The sequence below is a fragment of the Pteropus medius genome, unplaced genomic scaffold, assembly GCF_902729225.1.
Source record: "Pteropus medius unplaced genomic scaffold, Ma_sr-lr_union100, whole genome shotgun sequence".
Taxonomy (NCBI): Eukaryota; Metazoa; Chordata; class Mammalia; order Chiroptera; family Pteropodidae; genus Pteropus; species Pteropus medius.
The window spans coordinates 2,985,032-3,012,625 of NW_024344371.1; the positions used below are offsets into that span (position 1 = coordinate 2,985,032).

Below are 27,594 nucleotides of genomic sequence, written 5' to 3' on the forward strand. Positions count from 1 at the left end.
ACAGCCCAATGGGTTTGGAAAGAATATTTCCCTTCTCGGGGCAAGCAGAGCTCTAGCCATCACCCTCCTACCCAACATTCAAAAGCTTTCCCATACTCCTCAGTCTGGCATCCAAACCTTTCCTTTTTTTGGCTCCCACTTACATTCTAGTCATACTTCTCACAAATCTTTCTAATGCATCTTCTGCTGAAGTTTCAGTGGAACTGGTACGTAGTGAAATTAGTAGGATAGTGAAAGGATCCATGCCAGCCAATTGCTTCCCAAAAGAACCACAGGTGTCTCTGTCACCTTGGTGAATTTACAGTGACCTGGGGTCACTTGATTTTGCCAGCATCTCAAAACAGACCTGGGGTAGGGCTCACATAGACACTGATAATATTCACTGTCTATGTTTTCCTTCCTGTATGTACTGATCTTAGTCTTTTCTCCACTGGCTAATCTGTTACGTCTGGGGTTTCCAGAGTCTCAACTTTGGCTCGGGAGGTACTCCCTCCTGGTCCCTAGTGAATGTTTCCCTTTTTCCAATAATTGTAGCAGAACTAGCAACTAAATAGTGGAGCCCAGTGCAAAATGAAAATGTGGGGCTCTTGCTTAAAAAATTGTTAAGAATTTCAAGATGGTGACTGTAGAACATTGAAACGCATATGGGGCCCTGTGTCACTGCATGATAAGCTAGCTGCAACCTGTAAGGCCTCCCCGTTTCTCCCCATCCTCACTCCTGTTCAAATCCACATGGTTAATTCTTAAAAAATGCTTTTGAATGACAACCAAGGATCTCTGATGAACTGAAATGATTTGGAGCTCTTGAAAACTCTCTAAATCCAGAAATATCTCATTGCGAGGAGGTCTTCAGTTTAATGCATGCTATAAAAACGATAACACAGGTGTCTAGTACTTTAAGTACAAAATGGCAATTCAGTATAGGAAAAATCACTCAGACTTTGAAATACGGAAGCAGCAAATTATAGGGAAGGTAAGGTACCTCTTTTGGACCTGCGATCAATATCTTGTTGGGAAAGAGGAGAGAGTAAAAGAAAAAGAAAGAATAAATAATCCCTTCCTAGCAAATATCAAGGCTTTTAGGTTTGGGAGACCTGCTTTTTCTAAGGGTGCCCAAGGCATTCTGAAAGCACCTTGGAGCAGGGTCAGCATGGTGGGGCTGGGGTGGAGGAGTAGGGCAAGGGTGGGGAGGGGAACTGTCTTTAAAACAACAACTACCTAACGAGCTTGGATAATTAACAAGGCTGCATTCTGCCTTCCCATCCTGGGCCTGACACACAGTGAGAATTATGAAATGGCCGCTGGCAGATGAATGGGGATTGCCTCCACCATCTGTCTTCCAAATGATCCTGTAGGTACAGCTATTATTTCAGTCAGACACTGGCAGGCGGGCAATTGTTCACAGATTCTGTGAAGAATAGTGGCTGTCAAGGGTTTGGTGAGTGTTACGACTTCCCAAAGACCTGTTTTCAGCTTGTCTGAGTCATTAAAACATGTTGGGGACACAGGGCCTGTGAGTGACCCAGACTTTCAGTGTCTTTTCCACTCACCTTGGCCACTCTACCCCTCCTTCCATATTTCCCTCCTCCCCACTCCTCCTCATGCCCTTCACCCCAGGCTTCCTTTTCTCACCCTTCTCTTCCTTACTATTTTTTTTTCCTCTTCCCACAAAACTACAAAGACACCTTGGGAGAAAATTTACTGTTGGCTGCAGGAGGCTTGGTGTAAAGAGGTAGGAGTGTGGAGGCAGAATTGTGCAAGGAAACCAAAACCACTGCAGCTCAACCAGTAGTCAGCTCTGGAATCCTGGTGGATTCTCTCGGTGAAGGAGAGATACAAAGAGGAATCTAAAAATGCAGAGAAGAGATGCCAGAAAAAGACACACAGCATTAAATATTGTGTTGATCTTGCCTAACAAGTAGGCCAGAAGATTAGAAAAACCAGCTAGAAGACAGAGTCTCATCAACATCCCCCAAAGGTAGGTGTGAACTTGAGCACACTACATAGCTTCTTATAATTTCATAAATGTGCTCATTTATCAGCATTTTCATTTTCATCTCTTTACGGACCAATTTGAGTGTCATGATTCAGCCCACACCTGGTTTGACATGACAGATGGATTCAAAACTCCACATGTAGCTTTCACCTCTGCACTGCAAAGCACCTCCTGGCACAGACTCAGAGCTGAGTAGGGCCTCACTGCCCCAACTCCCATCTGGAGCAGGAAATGGCTTTGAAAGGATAGCACCTTCAGAATCAAGTTCAAGGGTGGAATCAAATGATTGTTCTTTAAGCCTAATGAATATGGCAAGAAAACTAGAACTCACTGCCTTTCCCCTCCAACCTTGCTTATATTTTTCCTATCTAACTCTTCTTCCTCTCCCCTTCCCCAACTCTCCATACCTACCATCATCATGCTTGGAAGCAATGCTTCAAAACAAAACAAAACAAAACAAAACAAAACAAAACAAAACAAAACAAAACAAAACAAAACAAAACAAAACATCTCCTCAGCTGCTTCAGCAGCAGGAAGTGTCATATATTAAAATCACTGGATCTCATTAGATGATGTACTTTCAGTTTCTTCACTTCAGCTTTGCCAAGAAGAGAATCTGAGTACACTATGTCAAGTATTGTTGAAATATGTTTTACTCACTGTCAATCAACCAAAAATGTTCTCTACTATGATTTTGGTGGTATAAAAGCATTGAGATTCAAGCTCAAAGCTATTACTAGCAAGGTATGAAGTGTCCAGTGACTTCTGTCTAATGCCCTATCATTTGAGGGTTCATGTGGTTTATCATGAAGCTGGACACTTTGGAGAGTGAAAGGAGTCCCTTTTCATGATTACAGCAGGACAACAGATATAAACCTGGACTGTCCTGGACAAACCTGGGTGCACAATCTCTGCCCATCATGGAAAAGCTAAATTGGAGAAGCATTTTGTTGAGAGCAAGGATGGCTATCTCTTCTGAAAGCCTAAAACCATAACTGAACCTGTCACCCATTTGGCATTTAGTATGCTGTATTCTGCCTTAAAATTTTATTTCTCTTTATATGAATCTGTCCTGGATTTTGGGGTCTGAATTTCTGTTTCCATCCCCAAGGAGAGATCCAGAAGTTTCAATATATGTTGTTGATCACAAACAAGTTTAGCCTGAGAGAAGTTATTGCCTCTGCTTTCTTTCGGAGGGACACGCCCCCCCCACCCCCACCATGTGGGAAATTCCTCCTGAGGACTCATACATCTCACCTTGGGGGCTAAGGGCTAGATTAGTTTCCTATTGCTTCTATAACAAATTACCACAAACCCGGTGCCTTACACCAAAACAAATTTATTATTTTACAGTTTTGGAAGTCAGAAGCCTTCAGATCAAGATGTTGGCAGGGTTGGAGTCTTTCTGGAAGCTCTAGGGCAAAATCTGTTACCTTTCTAGCTTCTGGGGGCTGCCTGCTTCTCTTGGTTTGGGGTTCCTTCCTCCATTTTCAAAGCCAGTAGTTTAGCATTTTTAATTTCTCTCTCAGTGTTCATCTCCACACTGCTTTTTTCTGACTCTAATCCACTTGCTTCTTTCTTATAAGGACCCTTATGATTACACTGGGCTCAACCTGGATAATCCAGGATAATTTCCCCATCTCATGACCCTTAACTTAATCATATCTGTAAATCCCTTCTGCCACGTAAGGTAACATACAGGTTCTAGAGATTGAGAAGTGCTCACCTCTGGGGTTCATTCTTTAGCTTACCACAAAGACATTCTCAAGCAAGATCCTTAGGTTGTTTCATTAGGTACTTTGTTATCTATCTGAAGGTCATGGCCTGGTCTGTTTTCAGTCCATCTGAAGAGAGGAAATATATTCCTTGTAAGATAGCCAGGGGAATTGAGAACTCCAGTGTGTGGGGTAGGCTATAAAAGTGCCATGGAGCTCGCAAAATAAGTTGAAAGAAAAGAAAAGAAATTCTTCCCTAGGGGGCTTAGACATTCACCTGCTGGGGCCGAGTACACACAGTCAAGGTCTCTTCTGGCCCTTGGTTTGCACACCTTGGTGTATCTAACATGCATCGTCTACATACATACTTTTTCTGAGAAGGGTCTGGGAGGAAATCTTCAGAAATCAGTAGGGATACCTGGAATGTAAAAGTTCATCTCCAGCACCATCTCCCCAGGCTTAAGTTTCCTTGGGAAGGACCAGGTCTCTCTCCACTTTTTGCCTCACTCTCACCCCCAACTCCACCTGACTTGGCAGGAAACACCAACTGTGCTGCTTGTATCTACATTTCAGTGTAAAAAAATTACTACGTCCCACCCCACCTCACCCCAACCACTAACATACAGAGTTTCACTGGCCAAGAGCGTTGATGTCTCCTCTGTCTTAGGCTCTTACTCTTGCCTTCTGTTCCAGGGATGTTATGCTGTCACCCTCTTTTTTATTCACGACCAGTTATGGGCTTATATTAGTCTTTGCACAACATGCATTAACACAGCTCACAGGTGCCTGTGGTTTCAGTAGTCTTTCAGATCTATTGTACTGTGAAAAAGAAGATCTCAGCTTTCTCATAGCCAAACAAACAACCACCACCACAATAATGTTAACATGTGTTGAATGCCTACGGTATGCAAATCGCCATGCTAAGTACTTTACAAGTACAATCTCATTTAATGCTTAAAATAATCCTATGAAAGGAGTATTATTTTCTAATACTACAAGTAAGGAAACTAAGGTTTAGAGAAATGACCTGTCCAATGCATGTGTACATGCACACACACACACATACACACGTGTGCAAATGCAGGTATACACACAGTTCTCATTGCAGAAAAAAATATTCAAAGATTAAATAAATAGAGACTAAATAGAGCAGTCGAAGAATATTAAAGGAAGATAAAAATGGATTTGTCTTTTCTGGAGTGGAGGAAGATGTGATAGAGCATTACAGTAGCATGTTGTCATTTACATATGTGAATGTTTGTGTTCCCACCTCCCATTTATGTGTTGAAGCCCAATCCCCAATGTGATGGTATTTCAAGGAGGGGATCTTTGGGAGGTAATTCAGGTTAGATTAGGTCATGAGGGTCAGGCCCTCATCATGAAATTAATGCCCTTATAAAAAGGGAAAGAGACACAAGAGCTTACTTTCTCTGCTGCGTGAGGTTACAGCAAGAAGGTGGCCTTCCATAAGCCAGGAAGAGGGCCCTCATCAAGAAGGAAACCTGTACCAGTACTTGTTATGCAGCCCAAACTGACTAAGACAATGTGTTCATTTAATACATGAATATACATTTACTGAGTGTTTACTAATGTGTGCTCTTAGATATGCAGACATGATTGAGATTCAATCTCAGTTTTCTGGGGGCTACCTGTCTAGCAAGAAAGGCAAATCACAGAATGTGTCAGAGTATCAAAAAAGCAACAGGTGTGCATGGGAAGAAGTAATAATTACTTCAGCCTGGCAAAAAGTTGAGGGAAATTTTAAGGAAAAAGAGACTGAATGAAGCCCTGAAAAATATACAGAATTTGAATGGATCTGTGGGGGATGATCTAGGCCCAGCGTACAGTGTGACCAAAGGCATGGAGGTGAGAAAAGCAATGGCCTCTTGTAGTAGAATTATGTGAAAATGAGGAGTAGGTTGGAAAGATGGTTGGGGTTAGATCACATAAGAACTTGAATGCCAGATTGTGGAATTCAGATTTTATTTTGCAGATGAGGATGTCTTAAAAAGTTTTGAGCAAAAAAGTGACATAAATAATGGCTCCAAAAATGGTAGCCAAAAAGCCAGATGTTACCTACTGATGTATTTTGTTTGGATCAAATGCGATATTTCACATAAAAATGCCTATATCTCTTTTAAAAAGCTGAAGGATCTGGCAACAGTAACCTGCATCCCATATGACCACAATGACTAAAACTGAGTAGCAACATGCCCTTTTAGGGCATACACTCATGTACTTTCAGTTAGCCACAGTCTACACCATTCCTTATTGCCTTCTACAAATCTATTTTGTTCAATTTTATTCTCTGCTCGGCTTCTATTGGCATATGGATTTGTGAGCTCTGACATAAATGATTAAGTCTGTTCTTCTGAAGGTGAATCCGATAGTACTTATTGGCAACTTTGGACAGGGGAGGCAGGAAAATGCTCTTGTAATCTCTAATCTCTGGTGCAGCCTTCAGTTCATTTTGGGTTGTATTTGATTTATACGTTTGCCTTTTCTACCAGAGTGGAAAGTAGAAATATTTGAGACTGGGTATGAATTATCCTATTGTCCCTCTTTCCTGGGAATATCCTTGTAACGGTGTGTGCAAAACAGTAGACTATTGCATACAGAAGACTGTTGATAAATGTTGACCAATTTGAGTAGTTCAGTTAAACATGGACAAGGGTTAGAGCTTGGTCTGTGGCAGCGATGGAAAAACACATGCAGCAATAGTCGTGTATATGAAATGTAATTGGCAGACTTCTACTTCTTGAATGAATTATGTTAATACAAAATATTAACTCTCTTAATGGTTTTACAATAAAATTTTATCCCTGCACAATCCCATGAGATATGCACTATTATTATTCCTAGTTTATAATTGTGGAAAGGAAGAAAAAATTAAGAAGAGCTAGGTTTTAAGTCTGAGTAGGATGTTAAGAGAAGGAAAAGAGGCTTGTGACGAGAGAAGATGAATTCAGATTTGGATCTATTGAGCTATGTGGAAATTTCCAGCAGGAACTCAGAAACTCAGTTCTGGAATTCCGGAGAAAGGTCAAGGCTAGAGCAGTATTATTGCACAAAAGTAAAAAAATAAGTCGGTTTGTGGAATGAATTCAATGACTTGGAAAAAGGGCAAACAGAGAATAGGGGCAGGATGGTGTTTGGGAAAATATGCTTTTAAGGCTTGGGAAGAAGGCAGGTCAGAAAGTGAGAAACTAGAAGACTCCAGTGCTACCACAGAGAAATGGGCAGTGGACTTTTGATTGGGACATCCCTGAGACAGCAGTCACAGCAGTATGAAGGGGAAAAAAACCAGACTCGTAAGGACTTGTGAGTTGAGACCATGAAGTTTGCTGTGCAGGGATGGAGAGAAGGTGGTATCTTAAGGATAGCGAGGGCAAGAAAAAGTTTTAACAGACTTCAAGACAGAGGAGGCACACATGTCCTCTGATAGAAGGAAAAATGGAGATGGAGAGACTAAAGACACAAGAAAATGAGGTAATTGTTGATGAAACAAGGCCCTTGAAGAAGCAGAGGAGGTGGGGATCAAAGGCTCTAGAAGAGGGGTCTTCCTTTAACAGGTGGAAGTGTATTAAGATTGGGAGTATAAGTGAGGCAAAAAGACTTAGAGAAGGTGGTGGGGAAAGTGACATTGTTTTAAATATCATAGTCCTGATCTTAGCAAAGTAGAAGATTAGATCATTTGTCAGAAGTAAGGGATTTGCCAAGAGACTTGGGGAGAATGGTCAAGGTCTGGAACAGATGCTGTGCCAAATTGCCCGAGATGATATATCAAGCAGGGTCCAGGAACAATAAAGAAACCATGCCAGTTATTGGAACAAGAAGAATTTAACATAAATAAATGTTAATTAGTAAAAAATAATTAACCAATAGGGGTTCAGAAGCAGCAGGTGCAATGGTCAGAATCCAGCTCCAGCGTCACAAAGCAGGACAAAAAAAAAAAGGGTGGGTTTGGAACTGAGAGATAACAAATTGATAACTGGTGTAGATGAATGAAAGGGTTGTCCAATAAAGTAGATAAAAAGTTTTATAGCTTAGAAAACCATTACTCCTTTCCTTTCCAGATTCAAGATCCCAGAGAAAGTACTGACGAGTCAAGGAAAAGGCATTGCTGCAGAAGTCAGATGGGCGCCGTGAAAGGAACTGCCAGGATCAAATATAAAGCAGGAAAATAAAAAGCAGAGCTTATTTGTTATATTTGTTTTGGGAAATAAAGTGACTCTTGATAACTGCTTTTTGCCTTCTAGAGGCTGGAGAAACTTACTGTGATTCAGCTGCTCTGATGAGGGTGAACTGAGAGGCAGGACCTGAGTGTGGTTCAGTGTGGAGTGGTGGCCAGAGGTGGTGGTTGAAGGTTAGCAGGTCATAAGCCCAGGGGTGGGGGCTGAGTTACGGATGCAGGTACGACAAATTTGAATCTCGATAAAAATTGACAATTTGCTTTCAAAAATGTGGTTTGGATTTATACTCCCATTCAATGGTATTTGATTATCATGCGTCATAAAGTTTTTGAACGCTACCTTTTCAAAAATGTACATTTCTCTAACTATGAGCGAGGCTAAGTATCTTTTGATATGTTTAACTATTTGGATTTTTTTCTGTGAAATCTCATTGGTGTCCCGCATAGGGGCTTTAAACGCAGGGCAGGTTTTACCTAAGTAGTAAGAGTGTCCTAAGTGCCTAGTAAATCCTAGGTCCTGATGCAACCTGGTGAGCAGAATAGACACAATTCCTGACCTCTCAGAGCTGAACGTGTCATGGGTGGGACAATAAAGAAGAAAAATATATAAATACACATTTCGATATGTTCTACAAAAGGAAAGAAGGGATGCTGTGACAGGGAAAAGCACATGGACCTCCTTTAGGTGCAGCAGTCACTTTTATTCCACCTCAGGGAGGAGGAACTGAATAAGAGGGAAAACAGAATAAGGACTCGAAGGAAGCCCAATAGGGAGGACTATAGTTCCAATTCCCTTCCTCCTTGTAGCATCCTCAAGCTCTCTCATTTAACATAGCTGGTGAGCATCATGTGCAGGAGGGCAGCTGTGTGTGTGTGTGTGTGTGTGTGTGTGTGTGTGTGTGTGTGTGTGTGTGTTTGGCTCACCCACCACAGAGAATCTGGTGGGGCCCAGAGAAACGGAAGCATGAATAGGTGGCTTAGACCAGCTCCGCATTAGGCTTGAGGGGAGACAGTTATGCCTCCTTCCAGCCCTTTTACCTGCTGTTTCCACGGAGAAAGTGAGGCCTGGTGAGGGGACCCCAAGGAGGCGTACAGAACTGATGCCGGGTCTCCCCTCATTGGGGGAATAATGCAGCTTCCCGTGAGTGGAGCTCAGGACTGTTGCTTCCTTCTCGTGTTTGAAAGAATGTCCTTGGATTGCATCCTTTGATCGGGATCCTGTCTCCCTGGAATGACTAATTATCATTCCTTTTTACTTTGTGATTTCCCAAGACTTGGCCATTTCTGTGACCCATGTTAATATTGTGTTAGGACAGCCAGACACTGTAAGGACCTGAATGTGTCTCTCCATGTTAATGTTGTGTTAGGACAGCCAGACACTGTAAGGACCTGAATGTGTCTCTGTCCAGCCCCTGTACATGGGGAGAGAATGACCTTTCTGACTGGTTTCTGAAATTTTGTTTTCCTTCTTTTTAACAAGTCTTCCAAAGTGAGTGGAGACCAATTTCTTCATCAGGATGTCAGAACTCTCAAGAGTTACCTGTGGTCCTGGGGTGAGCTGCATCCAGGCCAACTTACCCATCACAGTGCTCTCCCTTGGCTCCTGGAATGCTCTGCATCTTTTTCTTGGGGTAGGGGTGGGGGATTGCCTCTAAGCCCAGCTGTCCCCTGCCCTGAGCAGATTGGGACTCTCTCTTACTATTGCTTTTGTTCTACTTCCCATGATGGCAAGTGGCATTAAACTGTAAGTGGGGGATCCTTTTTCTTGGGAGAGGGGAAGAAAGGTAGGGTGAGGATACCAGCTAGTACTACAGGGTCAGACCTGTAGGGGAAGAGAACGTGGTAGTTAAAAGAAACCCTTAGGCTTCGGAAGGGGGCAGTTCAAGACCAAGTCTTTAGTGAGCAACCCACACCTCTTCAGCATTTTGTACTTCTCAGAGCTCTTTCACATTCTACATTTCACTTCACTCACCAGGACACTGAGGCAGGCAGGGTGTAGATTATTTTCTTTTGAAACATGAAAAACCATTTACAGAAATTTTATGTAATTTTCCCGAAGACAAAAAGCCAATGACAAAGCCAGAAGGCTGTCTGCTAGGAAGGATTCTAGTTAATTTACATTAAAAAAATCTGTCTGGTTTGCAATTTGTTAAAAAATAATGCATAGTGCAATTTTTAGACAGTAGAGTTTGGGGTTTTGCGTGGAACAGGTTCACTATTATAACTAGCCAGGCCCTTCTTGCCCGGACAGTTCTTTACAAATGAGCTATTTCCCAAATAATGTTGAGTTTACTTGGACATCATAAATAATAGCACCATGACAATGAAGGGAAAACAGTATGCTGACAGCATTGTTTTTCTGGGGTCTTCTTTTCATCTTTTAGCTAAATGCCTAAAGATGCTCCAGGAAAGTGTACTATCATCGATTCACACTTTGGTGGGTCTTAATTACTTTGTTTTTGCTCTTCGGGTTGTTTTTACTTTAGGCCCAGGTTCATTTTGTGGAGTAAATGGTTCTCTTTAAGTTACTCCCATTTTAAGTTATCTAGGAATGGTTTGAGTAGCAGTACCCTTGGAATCACACTAATACTTCTGTAGACCAACCTTGAACTTTTTAAAAGAGGGGCATGAATTATTGGCCAAAGAACACATCTTTTCACTCTTCTCTCTTGTGGAGTTAGTCTTTTTGGAAATTTCCTCCAGAAAATGGCCACGACTGAGAGCCTTTAGGCCAGGAGCCTCTCCTTTATCCCAGAGCTGGGATATATGAAATGTCCACGGATTTATGTCCCTGGGCCATAAAAATGCCCGAAGAGGCCTGGATAATATCTGCCCATGGATAATGTCTTGCAGGCATCGCAAGCCTGTCAGGTTTACTACTTTATTTCAGATCCATAACAAGAAGTAGCCCACTGCAGAGCTGACACACATGGAGCCTTCATGAGCCAGGCACAAGGCTGAAGGCTTCACATTCGTTATTTCATTTAATCCTTACAATAACCTATTAAGTAGATAACCACTCCCATTTTAAAGCTAAGAAAACAGGCACAGAGAGTCAGTAACTTGCTGGAGGCCACCCACCCAGTAATACTGGAGCTGGAATTCAAAGCAGGGCAGGCACTCCTTGGACTACTCTGATTAACCATAATGCAATGCTGCCTCCAGTAAACCACACCAGAGGGCACCCTACTCATGCTCACTCCAGTTAAAGGTGTTGTGTTTTATTTTTCCTCCTGGGGCTGGGGTGGAGCACAGTTCACATGCTCTTTTTTTTCACAGTTTCTTCCTGTCCAAATGCCGAGGCTCCTTCAATATCGGAGAATTTCAGACCGATGTAAACATGTCCATCAGTATCAGTCACTGTAATTCCAGGTCTAAAAGAGCAAAACTCCCCAAAGGAAGCCACCGTACTATGAATAAAAAAGTGTGTTCAATAGTAGGAACCGATTTTTTCTTCCTGGGGCAGTAAAAGAAAGGATCGGTTTTAAGGAAAAGTAACAGAAAGTTTCAGGCTTCAGTCGCCAAGGATGTATTTTAATTAGAGTATTTGGCGCATATGGTCTGAGCATGTAATAGGAATTTTCTTCAGAAATTGTGCATCATCCTAGTTATGTTTCAGGTCTCAGGGTAAAACTGAGAATTCAACAGGCTTGCTTTTCTTCTTTCCATGTCATCTGACGATACAATGTCATAGGACAAGGGCTCATATCTAATGTTGACAAGTGACTCCTGGGACTCACAGGACTGGCGATTCTTGTCCAGCCTCTGACACATCTAAGTATGAATGTGTGATGAGGCCAGGCCCCATTTAAACAGCCATCCTTGAGCTGATTGAGCACACGAAAACAAGAAAAAATATATGTTCTATTAAAAAAAAACTTCACTCCATCAGAGAGAATCAATAGGATCCAAAATGTCTATCAGACACAATGTGAGAACAGTGACCACATACCTCAGCAGCTGACTCAAATCTCTTAGGTCTGGCCACTGGTTCCTGGGGGACTGGGGAGGCAAGGCAGCTTTGCCTACCAGCCTGCATCCACCAGTGTCCAGTGGGATGGACCACCCAAGCAGACCCACCCCCTGAAGACCTGTGACGCCCAGGACCATGACTCATCAGCAGAAAGAAGAAAATGTGGCAGAAAACTTCAGGGGTGGGAGGTGGGTGGGAAGTGAAATTATGACTCAGGAAATCCTGGGGCTCCAGATGAAGCTCAAGGGAGAAAATATAATGGGGGTCAAGGCAGAAGGTTACATTATAGCAGTCGTTGAGTTTAAATGCACGTATTTAATTTCCTTGACAGCTTCAATTTGCTGGTTTAAATCTAGTAAGCATCTAGGGAAACCAGATGCCCCACCACCCGTGGCCTGTTGAGTTATTTTTTTCTTTGCAAAACACAAGATGATCAGAGATACCAAAAAGGCAAATTTGGGAATAAAATGTGTGGATTTCGAAAAGCTTCTCAAGTGACAGACAGCAGCCAGGATGGAGGAACTGCCATAAGCTGCTATAGAGCTGTGCTTTATGTGTAGGTAACACCTTAGAAGGGTAACTAAAGTAGGATTTCAGAAGAGGCAGAAAACAAAAGGGCACAGAAGGGAGAAAGGTGACCTCTCAAAAGGTTGGGGGTGGGAGGTATAAATGAAGTTCGATTTTGTGTCAGGCTGGCTTTGGCTATACAAAATCTTTTTCTGTGAAATTTCTGGATTTTCGAAAAGCAAACCCAAAGAAAATCCATCTTTTGCAACATCATCTTAAAAGAGGACCGTTAGCACATTCACATTTAGAGAAATAAAGTGAGACTTTCCTTGTAGGTGGGTAAATTAGGTTCTTTGACCCTATTCCAGCATGGCAGAGGGGTCCCTGACACCTACGAACAATGCTCAGACACTAGCAGGGCGTCAGAGAATTCAACTCAACTCTGACACTATCCACTGGAGATATAGCCTCAGATTCCACAGGTTAAAGGTTCAGTCCTACAAGACTGACTGCCCCCCCACCCTCCATTCCGCCCCATATTTCAGATGCCAGAAGCAAGACCAGGTTACCTGTGCTTTTGACCGAAGGTTTCAACGAACCCCTTCAACTCAGAATACCAATCACAAATCTAAGTTGACACTTATATTTCTGACTAGCTGGCTCCAAATCAGAGGTTCCCACAACCCACTCCTTGGGTTTGATTAATTTACTAGAAAGACACAGAACTCACCTCATCCTCATTGTTTTTGTGGATGCTTTGTTACATGGTCATGATTGATTAATCATTGGCCTTCGGCAATTGATTCAACCTCCATCCCCTCTCCCCTCCCCAGAGGTGTGCAGGTGCTGGGGCTGAACCAATCCTCTAATCATGTGGTTGGTTCCACTGGCAACCGGAACCCCATCCTTAGGTGCTTTCCAAAAGTCATCTCGCTAACATAAGAGACAACTTTCCCACTCTCAACACTTAGGAAATTCTAAGAGCTTCAGGAGCTTCGAACCAGCAATTTCTCATGTCTCAAGCCTTTATATTTCTCATGCTCTGAAAATGGCCCACATGAGGCATTTTCTAGTCTCACTGACCCCTGGAAATACTGTCACCTGCCTAACCATGTCTAGAAGGGCAAGAAGATGTGACAAAGGGGTATCCAAGGGCATAGCTCAGCCCTTTTCTTGATGCCAGCTATGTGCATTTGCATGTGAATGTGCATATGTGAAGATACCACCTAGGTTTGCCCATGGCAGGTGAAGATGCACAGAGAACAATATTAACAGGGAATAATGAAACTGAGGGTCTTCATGATTTTGATTTAATTTGTGACTAGAACTTTAGAAATCATTTATTTTCTTCTCTCCCTCTCTCTCTTTCTCTAGATCTCTTATGTTTCAGCTCCTGAGCCCTAAGGTGGAATGACTCTCTTGAAACCAGACAGAGGGACACCATATCTGACCTCAGAACTGTCCTCAAGGCCTGAAGAAATAATTTATTACCCTTACATCACTTCCGACCAATTAGCTCCTAGGAGGATCCCAAACCCCTAACCCACAAATCTTATGATTTTGCCCTATATAATCTGTAACCTACACACCACTGTGGAGGGACTTGGGTCTTTCAGAGCATGAGTTTGCCCATATTCTTGATTAACTAATTTTATAATAAACGACTTCTTTTCTTCACTGCGAATTCCTACTTGTGCATTTCTTTCTGCCAGTGTGTGCAGGTGGATGGACTAAAATATTGCGGTTCGATAACAATAACACTCAAATATTTGCATTTCTGTTTGGAATTTATTTTTGGTATTTACCCCTCCACCCCTACCCCTGGCCCTCTCCACTTCTTCTTTCTATACCACCCTTACCTTAATCTGCTTGTTTAGGCAGATGATGATTATAATGTCAATAGTTTTCTTAAGCATGTTCTCATTGACAACAAGTGGAAAAGGTATCATTGATTTTTCTCAAAAAACTTATCATGTTAATCCACCCATAAAAATTGAGAGTTGGTTGTGGTGTAATTGCTAATAAAAATTATATTAAGACAAAGATCATCTTTGTAAGGCAACTGGTTTATAATTAGTTCACAAGAACTGATGCCTTTAAATACATTGTTAACTTAAGGCTGGTCCTCATCTAACCAAACCATCTCTCTATCCATTTTGTCTCTGAAAAGTAGACTGCGGTCTTGCCTTCCACCTACAGTCCTCCCAGGAATATTTCAAAGTCCTGTCTGGTTCAGTGTCCATGCCGACACAGAGATGGCTATTATGCTATAGCAGCCACCTAAGTTAGTTCCCTTGAAAACAGATGGAGTGGTGCAATAAGTTGCATTTGTTTTTAATAAAAATAAATCAACATAATTTGATCAAGTCTTCTTTCCAATTTAACAGAAACTAGCCTTATAAAAGTGAGGGATAAGGGTGGATGCTTTTATAAGTACTTGAGTTGAGCACTTCACTAACATCGGCAGAAAGGTAAACTATTAATTGGCTTAACTGCTTCACCCAGGCGAAGAAAAAATTTAACTCTTGCTGGATAGAATCTCATTATCATAATGCTACCCAACTTTATTATAATGCTAATCCTAATTCTTGGTCTCCTGAAAGCACACAAGATCTTCCCATTAGCAACAAAAGTGCAACGATGCCTACCTATTTGGTGTTTTATACATTTCATAAGAAACTGAGAAACAAACTTTCATCACAGAGTTAAAATATTTAATGACAAAATTAGTTTGCTGTTATACTGAATCATGAGCAGGTGTTACTTGTCTCTGAAAGAAACAAAAATTATTTGACACCTTTGAGAGCTTCTGAAGAATAACTGTACAACAGACATCAGCAGTGTCACAATTCTAAAAATTAAAAGAGAAATCTATCTTTAATATCCCATATTTAGGGCATTCTGTAAATATTTTTACATAAATGCACAACCTTTGCTAGCCACAAAAGTAGTATTAAAACAGATTTCACTGTAATTTGAAGTCTAACACATCAACTTAATTTTTTCAGAGCTTAAAAAAAGTTAACTACTGATCTTGTTACATTTTACAAATACATTCTTTTAATATGAAACATTAACCTGAATAACTGTATACTTCCTGTACACAGATATCTAATAATACTAGTGAAGAATACTACAACTACGTTCCAGGAAGTGATAACACTGGGAAATTTCTTTTCTTTATGCATTGTCAATACAATTTAAGGAGTTCTCCACAGAAATATAGTATCCTGATAACCCATAGCGAAGTGCAGAAATAAAAGGAATGGAAATTAAATGTCTTCTAGCAAAGCTAAACCAAATGGATTGGTCCCAAAAAATGTGAGTCATTTTAGCAATTTTCTCTAGGTTAGATTGTATCAATACTTTGTATTGCAGCACCTTCTACAAAGGGTGCTGCAAAGAACTTCGGGTGTCATCACAGGGCTCCTGTGCAAGAGGTCAGGAAGTCTAGGAGGGTACAGGGATTGCTGTTCTGGCCTCTCTGTGGGGTGGAGGCCTACGTAGAACCGACACTGGGAGGTCAGGGGCATGACCACAGCCTGAAAGTAAATTAATAGAAGAAGCTAATAAATATTCAGATATGCTTTCTTCTAATCCAGCCTATTTCCAATAAGACAAGTCTAAAAGGATAAACAGAGAGTGAGGAAAGCAGGCCAGATGTGGAATACTTATATTTACGAAGAGTAACTACCATAATTCGACCAGGGAGGAAGAAACTCAAATTTCATAGTATGCTTATGACCTCATCCTCTGCTACTCTAGAAGCAGCTCTGCACACACTAATGTGAGATAGTTGGCAATAAATTGTATTTTTGAGTTTGGCCTATTGTCAGGGGTTTTTGATTTACCTTTTCAATTATTTATATCAACTATCTCTGAAGCTAGAATCCAATTTGGGAAGATGAATCTCAATCTGTCTGTCTCTCCCTCCCTTCTTCTTTCCCTCCCTCCGTCCCTCTCCCCTTCTCTCCCTCTCTCTCTGTTTTCTGAATTGAGGTCTGCAAACAAAACCTATTTGGAATGATATTTTGGGCTTCCCTTAGAAATTATAAATGCCTTTAATGGTACTCACCAGATAACAAGTTTTTTTTTTTTTCTTTAAACTTTTTGGGCACCAAAAGAAAAGTACAAAATAATATAGTAAACTTATATAGTTTTCCAATAAATTTTACAGAGTTCTCTTGAATTGGATCATCTCCCTAAGAGGATTCAGAAATTTGTCTCCGGCAAATCCCATACCCTTTTGATATGTAGTGCCTAAAGATAATTTTTTTCCCCAATAGCCCAACTTCCTATCTCCCTGGGAACCACTTTATCAGGAGAATTTAAGCTATTTAAATGAGCATAAATAATCCCAAAGTCATTTTACACTGCTATGTAAGAGGCTACAATACATGTAGACTCAATCGGCTCAATGAGTAGGAAGGGACAGAAAGGATCCTGAAGATTCAAGCAGCTTAAGAATCAAGGCGCCGTAGTGGGAGGCTGGCAATGTGCCTGGGTGTGCAGCTTGCCTTCTGTTTCAAGAATACAAAAGCATAGCTCTTATGTCTACCATTTTAATCTTCTAAGAAACAAACTCCTAGACTTTAAACCCAAGACTACTGTGAGTAATGCAAAATTGGGTGTGTAAACCAATGTTTTGCAATCTGACTACAGTGTAAAGGCTTCAAGAGTATACTATTTTATGTCAGGCTGGGCAAGCTTCAATTGCCATGAACTACAATTTGTCAAGAAACCCACACTTTAAATTACATTAAATAAATAGATATCAATAACAACATCAAAAGTTCCAAAAATCAGATACCAAGAAACTAAAAGCCATTTCCCAAGGACATTATGTCTAAAATAGACATGACTTTGTAAAAAAGAAAAAGAAGAAAGATTTTAAATGTAGTATCTTTTCACATTATCATCTACACAGACCTTTATCTGGACAAATCAATTCTTGATGAAAATCCAAGCTCTTTTCAATACCAGCTACTGGAATTTGGGACAATGACAAAAGAAATAAACAGCCATGAGTGTACAGGTTTTTAAATAGGCTTTTCCTTAGGTCTTTAATCTCAAATTTTAAATCTTCATATGATAATTCCAAATAATCAGCCTGGAAACAGGTAGTGAAAATATTTAAACTGTAGCTCAGAAAAGAGATTTCTATCTGTGATTCTGATTTGTTTTTTTTGAATGCTGATGATGGCTCATGCAAAAGATTACTATATAAAAAGCAAAATCTAAGACTGCTGTTTCCCCTGATAAACCCAATTGTTTTCCATAATATAGATTTATGTCTCAGGATACAGAATCTTAACCTTCAAATTAAGAGTAGCCAGGAGGCTGAGTGAAACCAATCAATCACTGCTTGACTTTTATTTCCAGCCAGGGACAATAACATATGATGTCACCATATTAAAATGTCTTCCTGCTTAATATCAAGAAAAAAAATTCATGATGACAGTTTAGACCCAACTCAGTATAACATTTGGTCCGAATTTCATATTCAAACTACCCCCCAACCCCCAAAAAAATCTTAAGAAAAGGGAAAACACATGAAAACATACACATATACACGGTGGGAAAAGACAAAACAAAATGAAGCCATTGCTATTGCAGCACTCTTAGCAGGATCATTAGGGAAATGTCTAAATACAACATCTCTTTTTTATATTAACATCTGAAAAGGAAAAACAAAAAATCTAAATGTCCATATATTGGATAAAAGAAGCAAGTGGAGGTCCAGAATTCTTGTAAAAACTGCTGAACAAACTCTTCCATTTCTCTTAAGAGGGTCACCAGGATAGGCAGTTCCTCAACATTTGTGCTTCATGGCAAGCTAAGGAGAAAGAGGCGTGAGAAGAGGGAGACGTTATTAGCAGAGGGGAGAGAGAATTCACTGGGCTGCTCCTTCCCCACGTCCACGTTGAGAAGCGGCACCAAGATTGTGCTTGCTGGGGTGGATCACAGTGGCATCCAGTAACCATGCAATTTTCCCCCAAATCTTCCATGGAGTACCACGTTTGTTACTCCTTACAGTGTTTTTGTTAGTGTCTGTATCCAGGTGGGGGAGAGTGCTGCGTGGTGGTGTTCCTTCATCCCACTGAAGGAAGGAACAAATGGAAAAGCCAACACACAGGCAAAATGAATGACCAACCCTAGGGGACAGGTGGGGATAGAAGAGCAAAGGCCTCTGGGCTCCCAGGTTACTAGTCATCTAGGAAACCCAACACTCCTCGAATGTATGTATTTACTGACATCCCGTAAAGTATTAAAAACCAATAACTGTAGAGAAACCATCTTCAACAATCCACTCAATATCCAGCCTGGACATTTGCCCAAGTCCAAAACACTTGATTAAACTGTGTTCCTGACCAGGGCTGAACAACGGACCAAGTCCAGACCTTCGTTTACTTCTCTTCCCACTGGTATTTGAGAAATGTGGTTTATAAATGGAAACAACAACTACCACTGTATCATTCAACAGCTTCCCAGGCCCAGCTGGAGCCCCTGATGATATATTTAAGGCAATGTATGCAGGTACAGAACATAAACATCTGACATTGCTCTCCTTAGTCAGATCCTTTCCGTGGAGCCCATACACTGATGTGGATCAGAAGGCAGAGGCTGAGGTTGAATTGTAATTCCTCACGTGCCCAGAGTGCGATATCAGGGATTAATCCCTGAGCTTGCGGCTAGAGGGAGGGTGGGAAGGTAGGTGGCAGAATTCTACATTTGAGAATGTTTTTTGAGCAAGGAGCAGATGATTCTCTGCAGGCAATTACTTTGTAGAAAGCCCTGACAACTGCATCATGACCAGGTTATCTGCCCTTGAAGCAGCAAGGGGAATTACTGTGATTCCACCCAGTGGTCCTCTGCATCACGCTGGAAGATGTTGATAATCCACTTCTCCAGTGTAACCTGGGGCAACTCTAGGCCTCCCCTCTCCTTCTTGATGTTTTCAACAGGGAGTTACAACTGGGAGGGAGGTTGCCACCTCGGCTAGGCCAACGCAAAAGCAGCATCGACATTTCTCTTGCAGCTGGTGCACCGGGGCAGAATCAGCATGTGATGGAGAGGGGACGGTGGGTCTAGCCCTTCTGTTGCTACACTAATCTCTGCTTGGGCAACCTCAGCGTGGTGCCTCTGCCTAGTGAGGACAGCCTAAGTGAAGACCTCTACAGGCCTGCGGTGCTGACTCCAACAGTCCGTAAACTGTCGGACAGTGTTTGTGAAGTCCTGAGTATGGCCAGGTGGCTAATAACTGCTGACCTCAAAGAGCTTATAGTTCTGGAAACATGGTGGGTAAAAATGGCAAGGCCAGGGCTCTCCCTCTGATCTGTCCCACTCCTTGGCCACCCTGAGCCCCTCTGCTGTGTGGCTCCACTTCTTGCTCTCTGTCTCTAGTTTTTCTACATTATTTAGCAACGTGGAGCATTCGAATCAACACAGAGCTGTTAAGAGTTGTACATAATGAATAATAATCATAAATATTTGATCGGTGCTGCGGTCCTGTTATCCACTGAGCTGTTAACTTTCAACTAATGAGCTCGTGCCAATTCACCCAGTCACTAATCCTCAGCAGTGATAGTGCTGCTGCTCACATCAGGCCCTTGTTACCCTACAGCGTCGGACTCCGCATGAAGGGGGCCCAGCCGAGCCGGGTGTGGCCAGCTCAGCTTCGCAGAAATACAACCAGATTGGACAGTTGAGGTATTTTTACAGAAAGTGAAATCATTTTCATGCTACCTAGGGTTTTTTGTTTTTTAAATTCCCTGGTTGTCAAGAGCATTAGAATATGAAAGGCAGGGTACTGTTGCTTCCCAGTTACAAATCCGTCGAATGACCTTGAGCTCTAAAGTCACAATTGCTCTGTATCTCGTGTCTATAAATATCATCTCCAACTCAAATGCTTACAGACCAATTTAGAAGTCACAATTTCTATAGAAGAGGAGATTAAAATTTCCTTTTGACATATTTTGTTTTCTTAATGTCTGTGGAAAGCTTTCTCTTTCCAAGCTGGGTAAACTACTCCTATATAAATAATACTAGTGATAATAATAATTAATGATAAATCATTATTCATACTGGGGGGATTCTTTAAGAGCCTGGACTCTTGAGGTGCCAGAGACCTAAATAAAACACACAGAGTAAGGACAGAGGCAGCCATTCTCTGTCAGTCAGAGAAATGCCACTCGACAAATGCCACTCCCTTCCCGACAAACATGGGCTTGTGCAAAGCAGCATACACCATTCTTCTCCATGAAAAATGTCATCTGAGGATGTCGAGGTGTGGGTCCTGCTGGAGCTTGCTGACTCACCGCCCATGGCGGGTGTCAGAGTGCTGCACACACTGCAACGTTGTGTTTTTTTGGGGGCAGGGGAAAGTGAGCAGGCCTGCTCTGTGGCTGAGTTGCATTTTCCTAAGGGCTGAGACTGTGCCAAGCCCACAGCTCAGGAAGGAACCATGCTTCCTTAAGCCAGGCTGAACTGAACTGGGGGAGAAGGGGTGCAGTAACATTTTCCATCTGCTTTACAGGAGACAAGCACCCACATATCTTGATGGCAGGGTCGTGCAAAGGTGATCCACTCACTAACATACCTGGGTCATTGCAGGAGTCCTAGAGAAAGTTAGAAAGCTGGAGATTCTTTTCTACTGCAATCTAGAAAGGTGGGCCATACTCTCCAGCTGCAGTTGTGTGCCCTTGTTCAATCAGGAAATATGGAAGAACTGTCACCTGCAATTGCTGTCCTCTGCTCAGGGCTTTGACAATATGCACTGAGTCTCAACTTGTAAATACAGCCCACTCTTTATGAGTCAACACAGCCACATTTGTCTGGGGGGTGGAAGGCCTGGCTTCTATTTCTGAACTGTCTCCTCACCAGCAAGTCTGACCTGGTGGGGGCTTGGCCAGTGAAATGACATCCTCACGGTCAGCCTATACCAGTAGGTTCAAATCAGGAAGTCCTAGTCTCTGGAAAAATAGCCACACCTTATCTAAAGAGGTCAATCTTCTCATTAGGAATACTGCCAGTGCCAGTGATTCATAAGCACACATCCCAGTTAAAACACATACACAAACACACACACACACACCAGCAAGTCTGGCTCTCACACTCCCTCGAATGCACTAACAGACACTAGCGGTCCCTTCCCCTCCCCCTCAGAACACAGGAGGGGAAGTCACTGGCTGGCAACAATCTTCCTGTTGGTCAAAGCAGAGGCCCCTTTGCCTTTGGTGGCCTACTCTTTTTCTGATCTGATGGATCTTGTTTCAAGGGCCTCTCTGTGTTTAGAAAGCATCAGCATTTAGCAGGAGGCATTCCCACCCCTTTTTGGAGGGCGTATCTTCTCCAATCCCTCCCACTCCTGTGTTGCAAAGATCAATTACATTTCTCCAACTCCCCGCTCGCACCCCGCTGCTGTGCTCGTTATGCAGCCGAATAGGGCAGGTTCAGCAGAAATCGTTTTTTATGGACATAATTATAACTAATACTAATTTAGACTTATATTTGCCAGGTATTGTGCTAATATATTTATAGGTTTAAATTCATTCAATTCTCTCAGTTCCCTAGAAGATAGGCACTATTATTAATTAACCTCATTTTACTGATGAGAAAACTGGGGCTTAGAGAAATTAAGCACTTGCCCAAGGTCACTGAAATGGTAAATCAAACACAAGATGTTAACTACTGTATCATACGGCCCTCCCAAACACTTAGCAAACTTGGCCACAGTATCTGGGAAATGGGGCTCCCGGGGCCAAGAATTCTGGCCATCTGGTTAGGTTGTCCAGTCCAGTGTTTGCACAAGCTCCTCTGAGGGGGACGCCCATATGGATGACCTCCAGGTATTGTCTACTCCACCTTAGGAAGAGCGATTTCACAGACTTCCTTGGTAACTTGGCTCATGGTTTAATCATTAACCAAAACTCTTGTTTTAGTAGAATTTTATCAGTGCACTATTGATTGCTCTGTGTGGTGAGGCATAAAAGAGAATTGCCTGTACTATCACCCTTCCTGGACTTGAAGACAATTACAAATTATTCCCTTTAGCCTTCTCTTCCCCAAATCAACACTTATAAATGTTTCCCCAGACTTCCTCTGTCCACAACTTCAACCCCCGCATTTGAATCACTAAAGTTACCATTGTTACAAATCAAACTGAGGCTGGAACCCCAGCATTTCCATCTCACCACCATTTCTACATCATGAAAACTGGGGAGCGGACAAAGGGATGCTCTCTCTCTCCCTTTGCAAAAGAGTGGCAAGCTGAGGGAGGCTCTGGCGCTTGAGGTTTCTACTAGGGCGGCCTGCATTTTCAGACAAATCTGGCCAATTTTCCTCCAGGGAACCCCAAACAGGGCCCCCAAGACAGCAGTGCAATAAGACCCTGTCCTGAGATAGAGAACTGATGATACTGAAACAGGTCTGTGCAAAGGGCATGCAGGAAAGAAAGGCAGGAAGCATCCACTCAGAATTGGATCCATGGTCTGGCCCAAGCTTGAGCTTCAAGGAGAGGCCAGCTTGGCTCAGTTGGGGAGATTTTTCTTGTTATTTTTTAGGTTGTCCATTCTTGGTTCCTCAGCGGAAGTGGGGTTTTCTGTTGAAGCAAATTAATTTTTTCCCCCAAAGGTCACTGGAAAAGTGTATCTGTAGGGCCAGATCATGAATCTGAGATGCCAGCAGTTATCAGAGGAAGTTGTTTCTGGAAACCTCAATGCGAATCACTAGCCAGAGAAGAACTGCCCTTTGATCTGAAGCATGAAACATCAGTGAACCCTCTATCACCTGACCAACAGGGCCTCATCTTCCTTTTGGTTTGTGACTGCCTTAGACAGCTGGGTGCCAACAAAAACTCCCCTTTCCCCTTCTGAAAGGCACATTCTTAGGGAGTGTGTGAATGTGGATATGTGTACCTATGGTCATGGTCACGTGGGAACCTTGCAGGCAGCTCTGCACTAGTCCGGTCAGCCTGAGAGGTCCACAGCCTTTTGCAGAAGGGAGACCAGCTCTGAGGTACGCTGTGCCCTGGGATCAGTGTTTGCTTTTTGTATGGTGAAAAGAACACAGGATGCTAAGCTCATGACCAGAAAGGGACAGCAAGGAAAAGGAAGCACGAGCAGCCCAAAGCTCTTTCAAGCACTGGCCAAGGGAGGAGGGATATTCTGGGACCTGACCTCTTCCCCTCTCTCCCATACTATTCCCTGAAACCCGAGTCCTAAACTTCTGGGCAGGTATTAAAGATGGCCCACATTTCCCAAGTCCAAGGTTAGACACAGGAATGAAAATGTCAGAAAGGAGATACCCAAAGAAACAGGTACAGGAGGGAATCTTTTGTGACTCTGGTACTTAATAAATCGCAGATGGAAATTGTATGAGGTGGTGAAAAAGGCTTGATTTTGTATCTGCCGTCACAGGAAACATACAGAAATAAAGTTTCTTGGCACAAAAGCTCCTTGACGACCCAGAGCTGAGACCTCTGCTCTTCTGCTGGACCCACCTTGTGTGCAGTTTCAGCAAACTGCTGGGCGCTGTTCTTCAGGTCCTCTGTCTTCTCCTCTGCTCGGCCTAACCGCTCCCCACGCTCATTCAAGGCCTGACTTGCTTTCTGTACAGCGCTGGTCACACTATCAGCCGCTGAATGGAGGATGCTGTTTCCTGAAGAAGGACAGCAAGAGCATCAGAAGCTGACCTACAGTGCAGACCCCTGCCGGGGGGGCGGGGAGCGGGGCACCCTATGAGAACAAGGCAAGCCACACTATAGAAGGCCCCAGGGATCTAGGAAACAAAGCCACATTTCTTTTGATCAGGTCTGACTGACTCGCTTCTTCCTAAAAGCGAGGTGACTGCAGGACGTGGGCAAATACTGAAAGCTTCTTTCACACTCCATCGCCAAGACACCACTCATTTCCGTTCTTGGGACATTCTGCTTGGGAGAGGCTCAAAAGGACCAGATCTACCCAGATTTAGGACTTGGCTTGCAAAGGTAAATGGAACTCCTGACACGTTCAGAGTATTAGGTAAGTTTAGTGAGACATATCTGGGTCTTAGGTGCATTTCCTCTTGACCTGGGGTTTAGGTGATTAACCACAGGAAAACCGGGCACACAAAACTTTTCAAGATATAATACTCTGTATTCCTTCAACTCTTCCCTTCAGTTTTACCCCTTCGTCCCTAAATGTATGGCTCCACGAAAGAAGCTCTGATTCAACCTCAAAGTCCAGAGTAGATATGTCAGCTCCCAACTTGAATCCTGAGCCGTGGTTTGGTTGTTTGAGTCCTCCTTGCCTCTGATCTCTAGTATGTGAAATACGGGGCCTCAGCAATGCACTTCATCAGTGAACCGGCCCAAGAAGAAACTGAGCACTCCCAGATTCAAGAGTCATGATACCGAGAAACTTGAAAACCATCACGTTTCAAGGAGTTATGCATCCCTAACATCCTATTTGCCAGGACTGGGAAACAGAATTCAACAGTGAAGAACTGGTAGATGCACAACCCACTGAGAATGAGCAACTTGCAAACTGACAACCAAAGAAAATTTATAGCTGTATTTTGTTAACACTGAGTGGAAGATAGTCAATGGTATTTTATGTAATAGCTTTATGTCTTTAAATAAGTTTATTACATCATTTAACATTGTACCTGGGATAAACAGATCTAGCCAGACAGCTTTTAATAGAAATGTAATTTCCTCTGGTCTCAGCTGCAAAGGCTTCCTAATTTCTCCTCTGTGGAATGGTCTGTGGTTTGCGGAAAAGGATCTCCGGCAAAGAAAGGGCCTGGCCCAGAGGAAGTACTTCATAAATTGTTTAACATTTTTCTTTAGGGGTGGATTTCAAGGGCTTCCACTATGCACTAAAGGAAGGAGAATGGGGTTAACTAAGTATTACTCAGTTGCATCAAGCACTACAATGAGCCAAGATGAATAGGCACAGATTAACAGGGGACCAGAGGAGGCGAGGCTCTGGAGAAACCTGATTGAATGCAAGCATTAGAATGGAAAGGTCTAGGTCTTCAGATTTAGGAGGAAAAATCTTGGTTGCCCTTTGCCCTTTGCCTTCACATCATACTCATGACTATAACAGCCTATCGCCACTGCCTATCATTTGGATAGCATTTTGCAATTATAAATCACTTTCACAAACATTATCTCATTTGACTGCCATGAAAATTCTACTGAGAAGCCTGAGACTAGTAGAGGTTAAGTGGCTTGCACAAGATCACGTCACTAGGGATGTCACATGGCTAGCCCTGGAACCTGGTTTTCCAGTGACTTTTCCTTATTCTGTACCTTCCTCTGTGCAGATTTGGTGTCAGTCCTGGGAAGCAATAACTGTGCTAGAACTGTGAGCAGACTAGCATAGATTGACAGGTTATTTCCCAAGGTAATGTCTGCCTATTCCTGCCCTGAAGGCATTTCTCTTAGTGACGGAAGAGTTACTGCCCTTGCTGCATTGCAAGTCCAGTGCTCTCAAGAAGGAAGAGGGAATGGGATGGAATGGGAAGATGGAGAGGGGACTGGAAAGTGGGGAGGAACAAGTGGAGGGCACAAGAAAAGTGCCCCCCGTTTCTTCTTCCTTCCATGTACCCACAGGGAAAAGATGGGGCAAGGAATCTGCAACATCACAGCTAGGAATAGCTGGCATTAAAATAAAGAGATGTTTCAATTAGCTTTCATAAAATTAAGAGGGTATACAACCAGACTTGTCTTTTCCCACTGGCATTGGCCCTCATGGCTGCGTTTCTGAAATGAACCTGCTATGCATAAGCCATACTGCTTTCTTGTCATGACTTCTTTAACTTTATTCAGGATGTCAGGTAATAGTGTACCCTGTTTTATACAATACTATGTAACCAACAGTCATTATAACTAAAAGAGAACCAGATGTTATAACTAAAAGAGGGAGCTAAATGCTGTCTTCACTATTCAAAGATGACACTGCTGACCACTACCAGTAGAAAACCCACCTTTAGTTATCCTCAGGCATGTGGATGGACTTGAACAAATCTCATTGTCTCAGGTGACATGATCTCTCCTGGTTTTAATTCTACCCATAGTTCAGGCCCAGTGAAGTCCTATCACCTTTATCAAGCTTCAGGACAATCCTCTTCTTTCCTTCCTCTCAACTGTCTGTATCTTTCTTGGGCACTTCATCAACGACAGTCATGGGCAACTCTCCTACCTCATTTCTTCATCTGTAGATGCAATGACTTCCCAGATAGATTATAAATTCCCCCAGGTCACCATTTCACTCTGCTGACCATTCCCTAAATCTTGAATTTTCTCCTCTTGGCTTGGGTCTCCTCTTGCTTACTTTCTTCTCTCTGGTATCTTCTTGCTAATTCTGTAATTCCAGGGTTCTGTTCTTAGCCATTGTATCTTATGCACTCTCCAGACTCTCCCTGGGACAATTTTACTCAGCTCATGGCTTCGATGACCAAATTTTTATCTTTAGCTAGGTTGTGCTGTTGAGCTCAAGACTCATATTTTTTTCTTACTGGACAACTCCAACTGAGTGACTCAAAGTCATCTTGAAATCAGTCTGTCTAAACCTGACCACATTATCTGTCCTTTCACACCTGCTTTTCCTTTGGAGTCCCTGCTCAGTGACTAACCCCACTATCTGTCCAACTTCTCAATTCAGAGGTCTGGAAGTCCAGTCTAGATTCCTCCCTCCCTTTTACCCCATACAACTAAGGATCACCTGCTACACATCTCTCCACTCTCTACCACCCTCATCATCTCTGCATTGATCCAGTCCCTCTCATCCTCAGAGTTATAGTGACAACCTTTTGTCTATGTCTCTACATCTTTATTGGTCTGTCTTCCACATTTCTACAGTAAACTTTCCAAAAGGAAAAAAATTTCCCATCTCCCCACCACTTCAAGATAAAACTGAGACTTGTGCTCTGCTTCTCTCTCTCAGCTTACCTCTTAGAACCCCATCCACTTTCTCTCCTACATAGATCCTCTAACCCCATGCCTCGCCGAATTACCTAAATTTTCACAAATGTGAAATGGGTCATGTTTCCTTTACTTACCTATATGCCTTCGTACTTACTGCTACCTGTCTGGAACTCTGTTTCTCCTGTTACTCCTAAGTGCTTCAATACATATACTTTAGACCCCTTTCCTAGGAAACCTTGTCATATCTGGCCCATCCTACACCTTGCTGCCCCCAACACACATATTATCTTGCATCTATTT

The 27,594-nt window shown here is 42.5% G+C and overlaps 1 protein-coding gene across 4 annotated transcripts in view; it reads right to left on the reverse strand.

Annotated features, from left to right (window-relative positions):
• Positions 1 to 15,075: 15,075 nt before the first annotated feature.
• The window catches only part of STXBP6 (syntaxin binding protein 6), a 233,166-nt gene continuing 220,647 nt past the window's right edge, over positions 15,076 to 27,594 (reverse strand). For all 4 annotated transcript variants that reach the window (XM_039870439.1, XM_039870438.1, XM_039870437.1 and 1 more), the window contains exons 5-6: positions 23,884 to 24,041; positions 15,076 to 18,219 (exon numbers count right to left, since the gene is read on the reverse strand). In XM_039870439.1, coding sequence (XP_039726373.1) covers positions 18,196 to 18,219; positions 23,884 to 24,041 — 182 coding nt within the window. In that variant the 3' untranslated portion in view covers positions 15,076 to 18,195. The remainder of the gene's footprint in view (positions 18,220 to 23,883; positions 24,042 to 27,594) is intronic.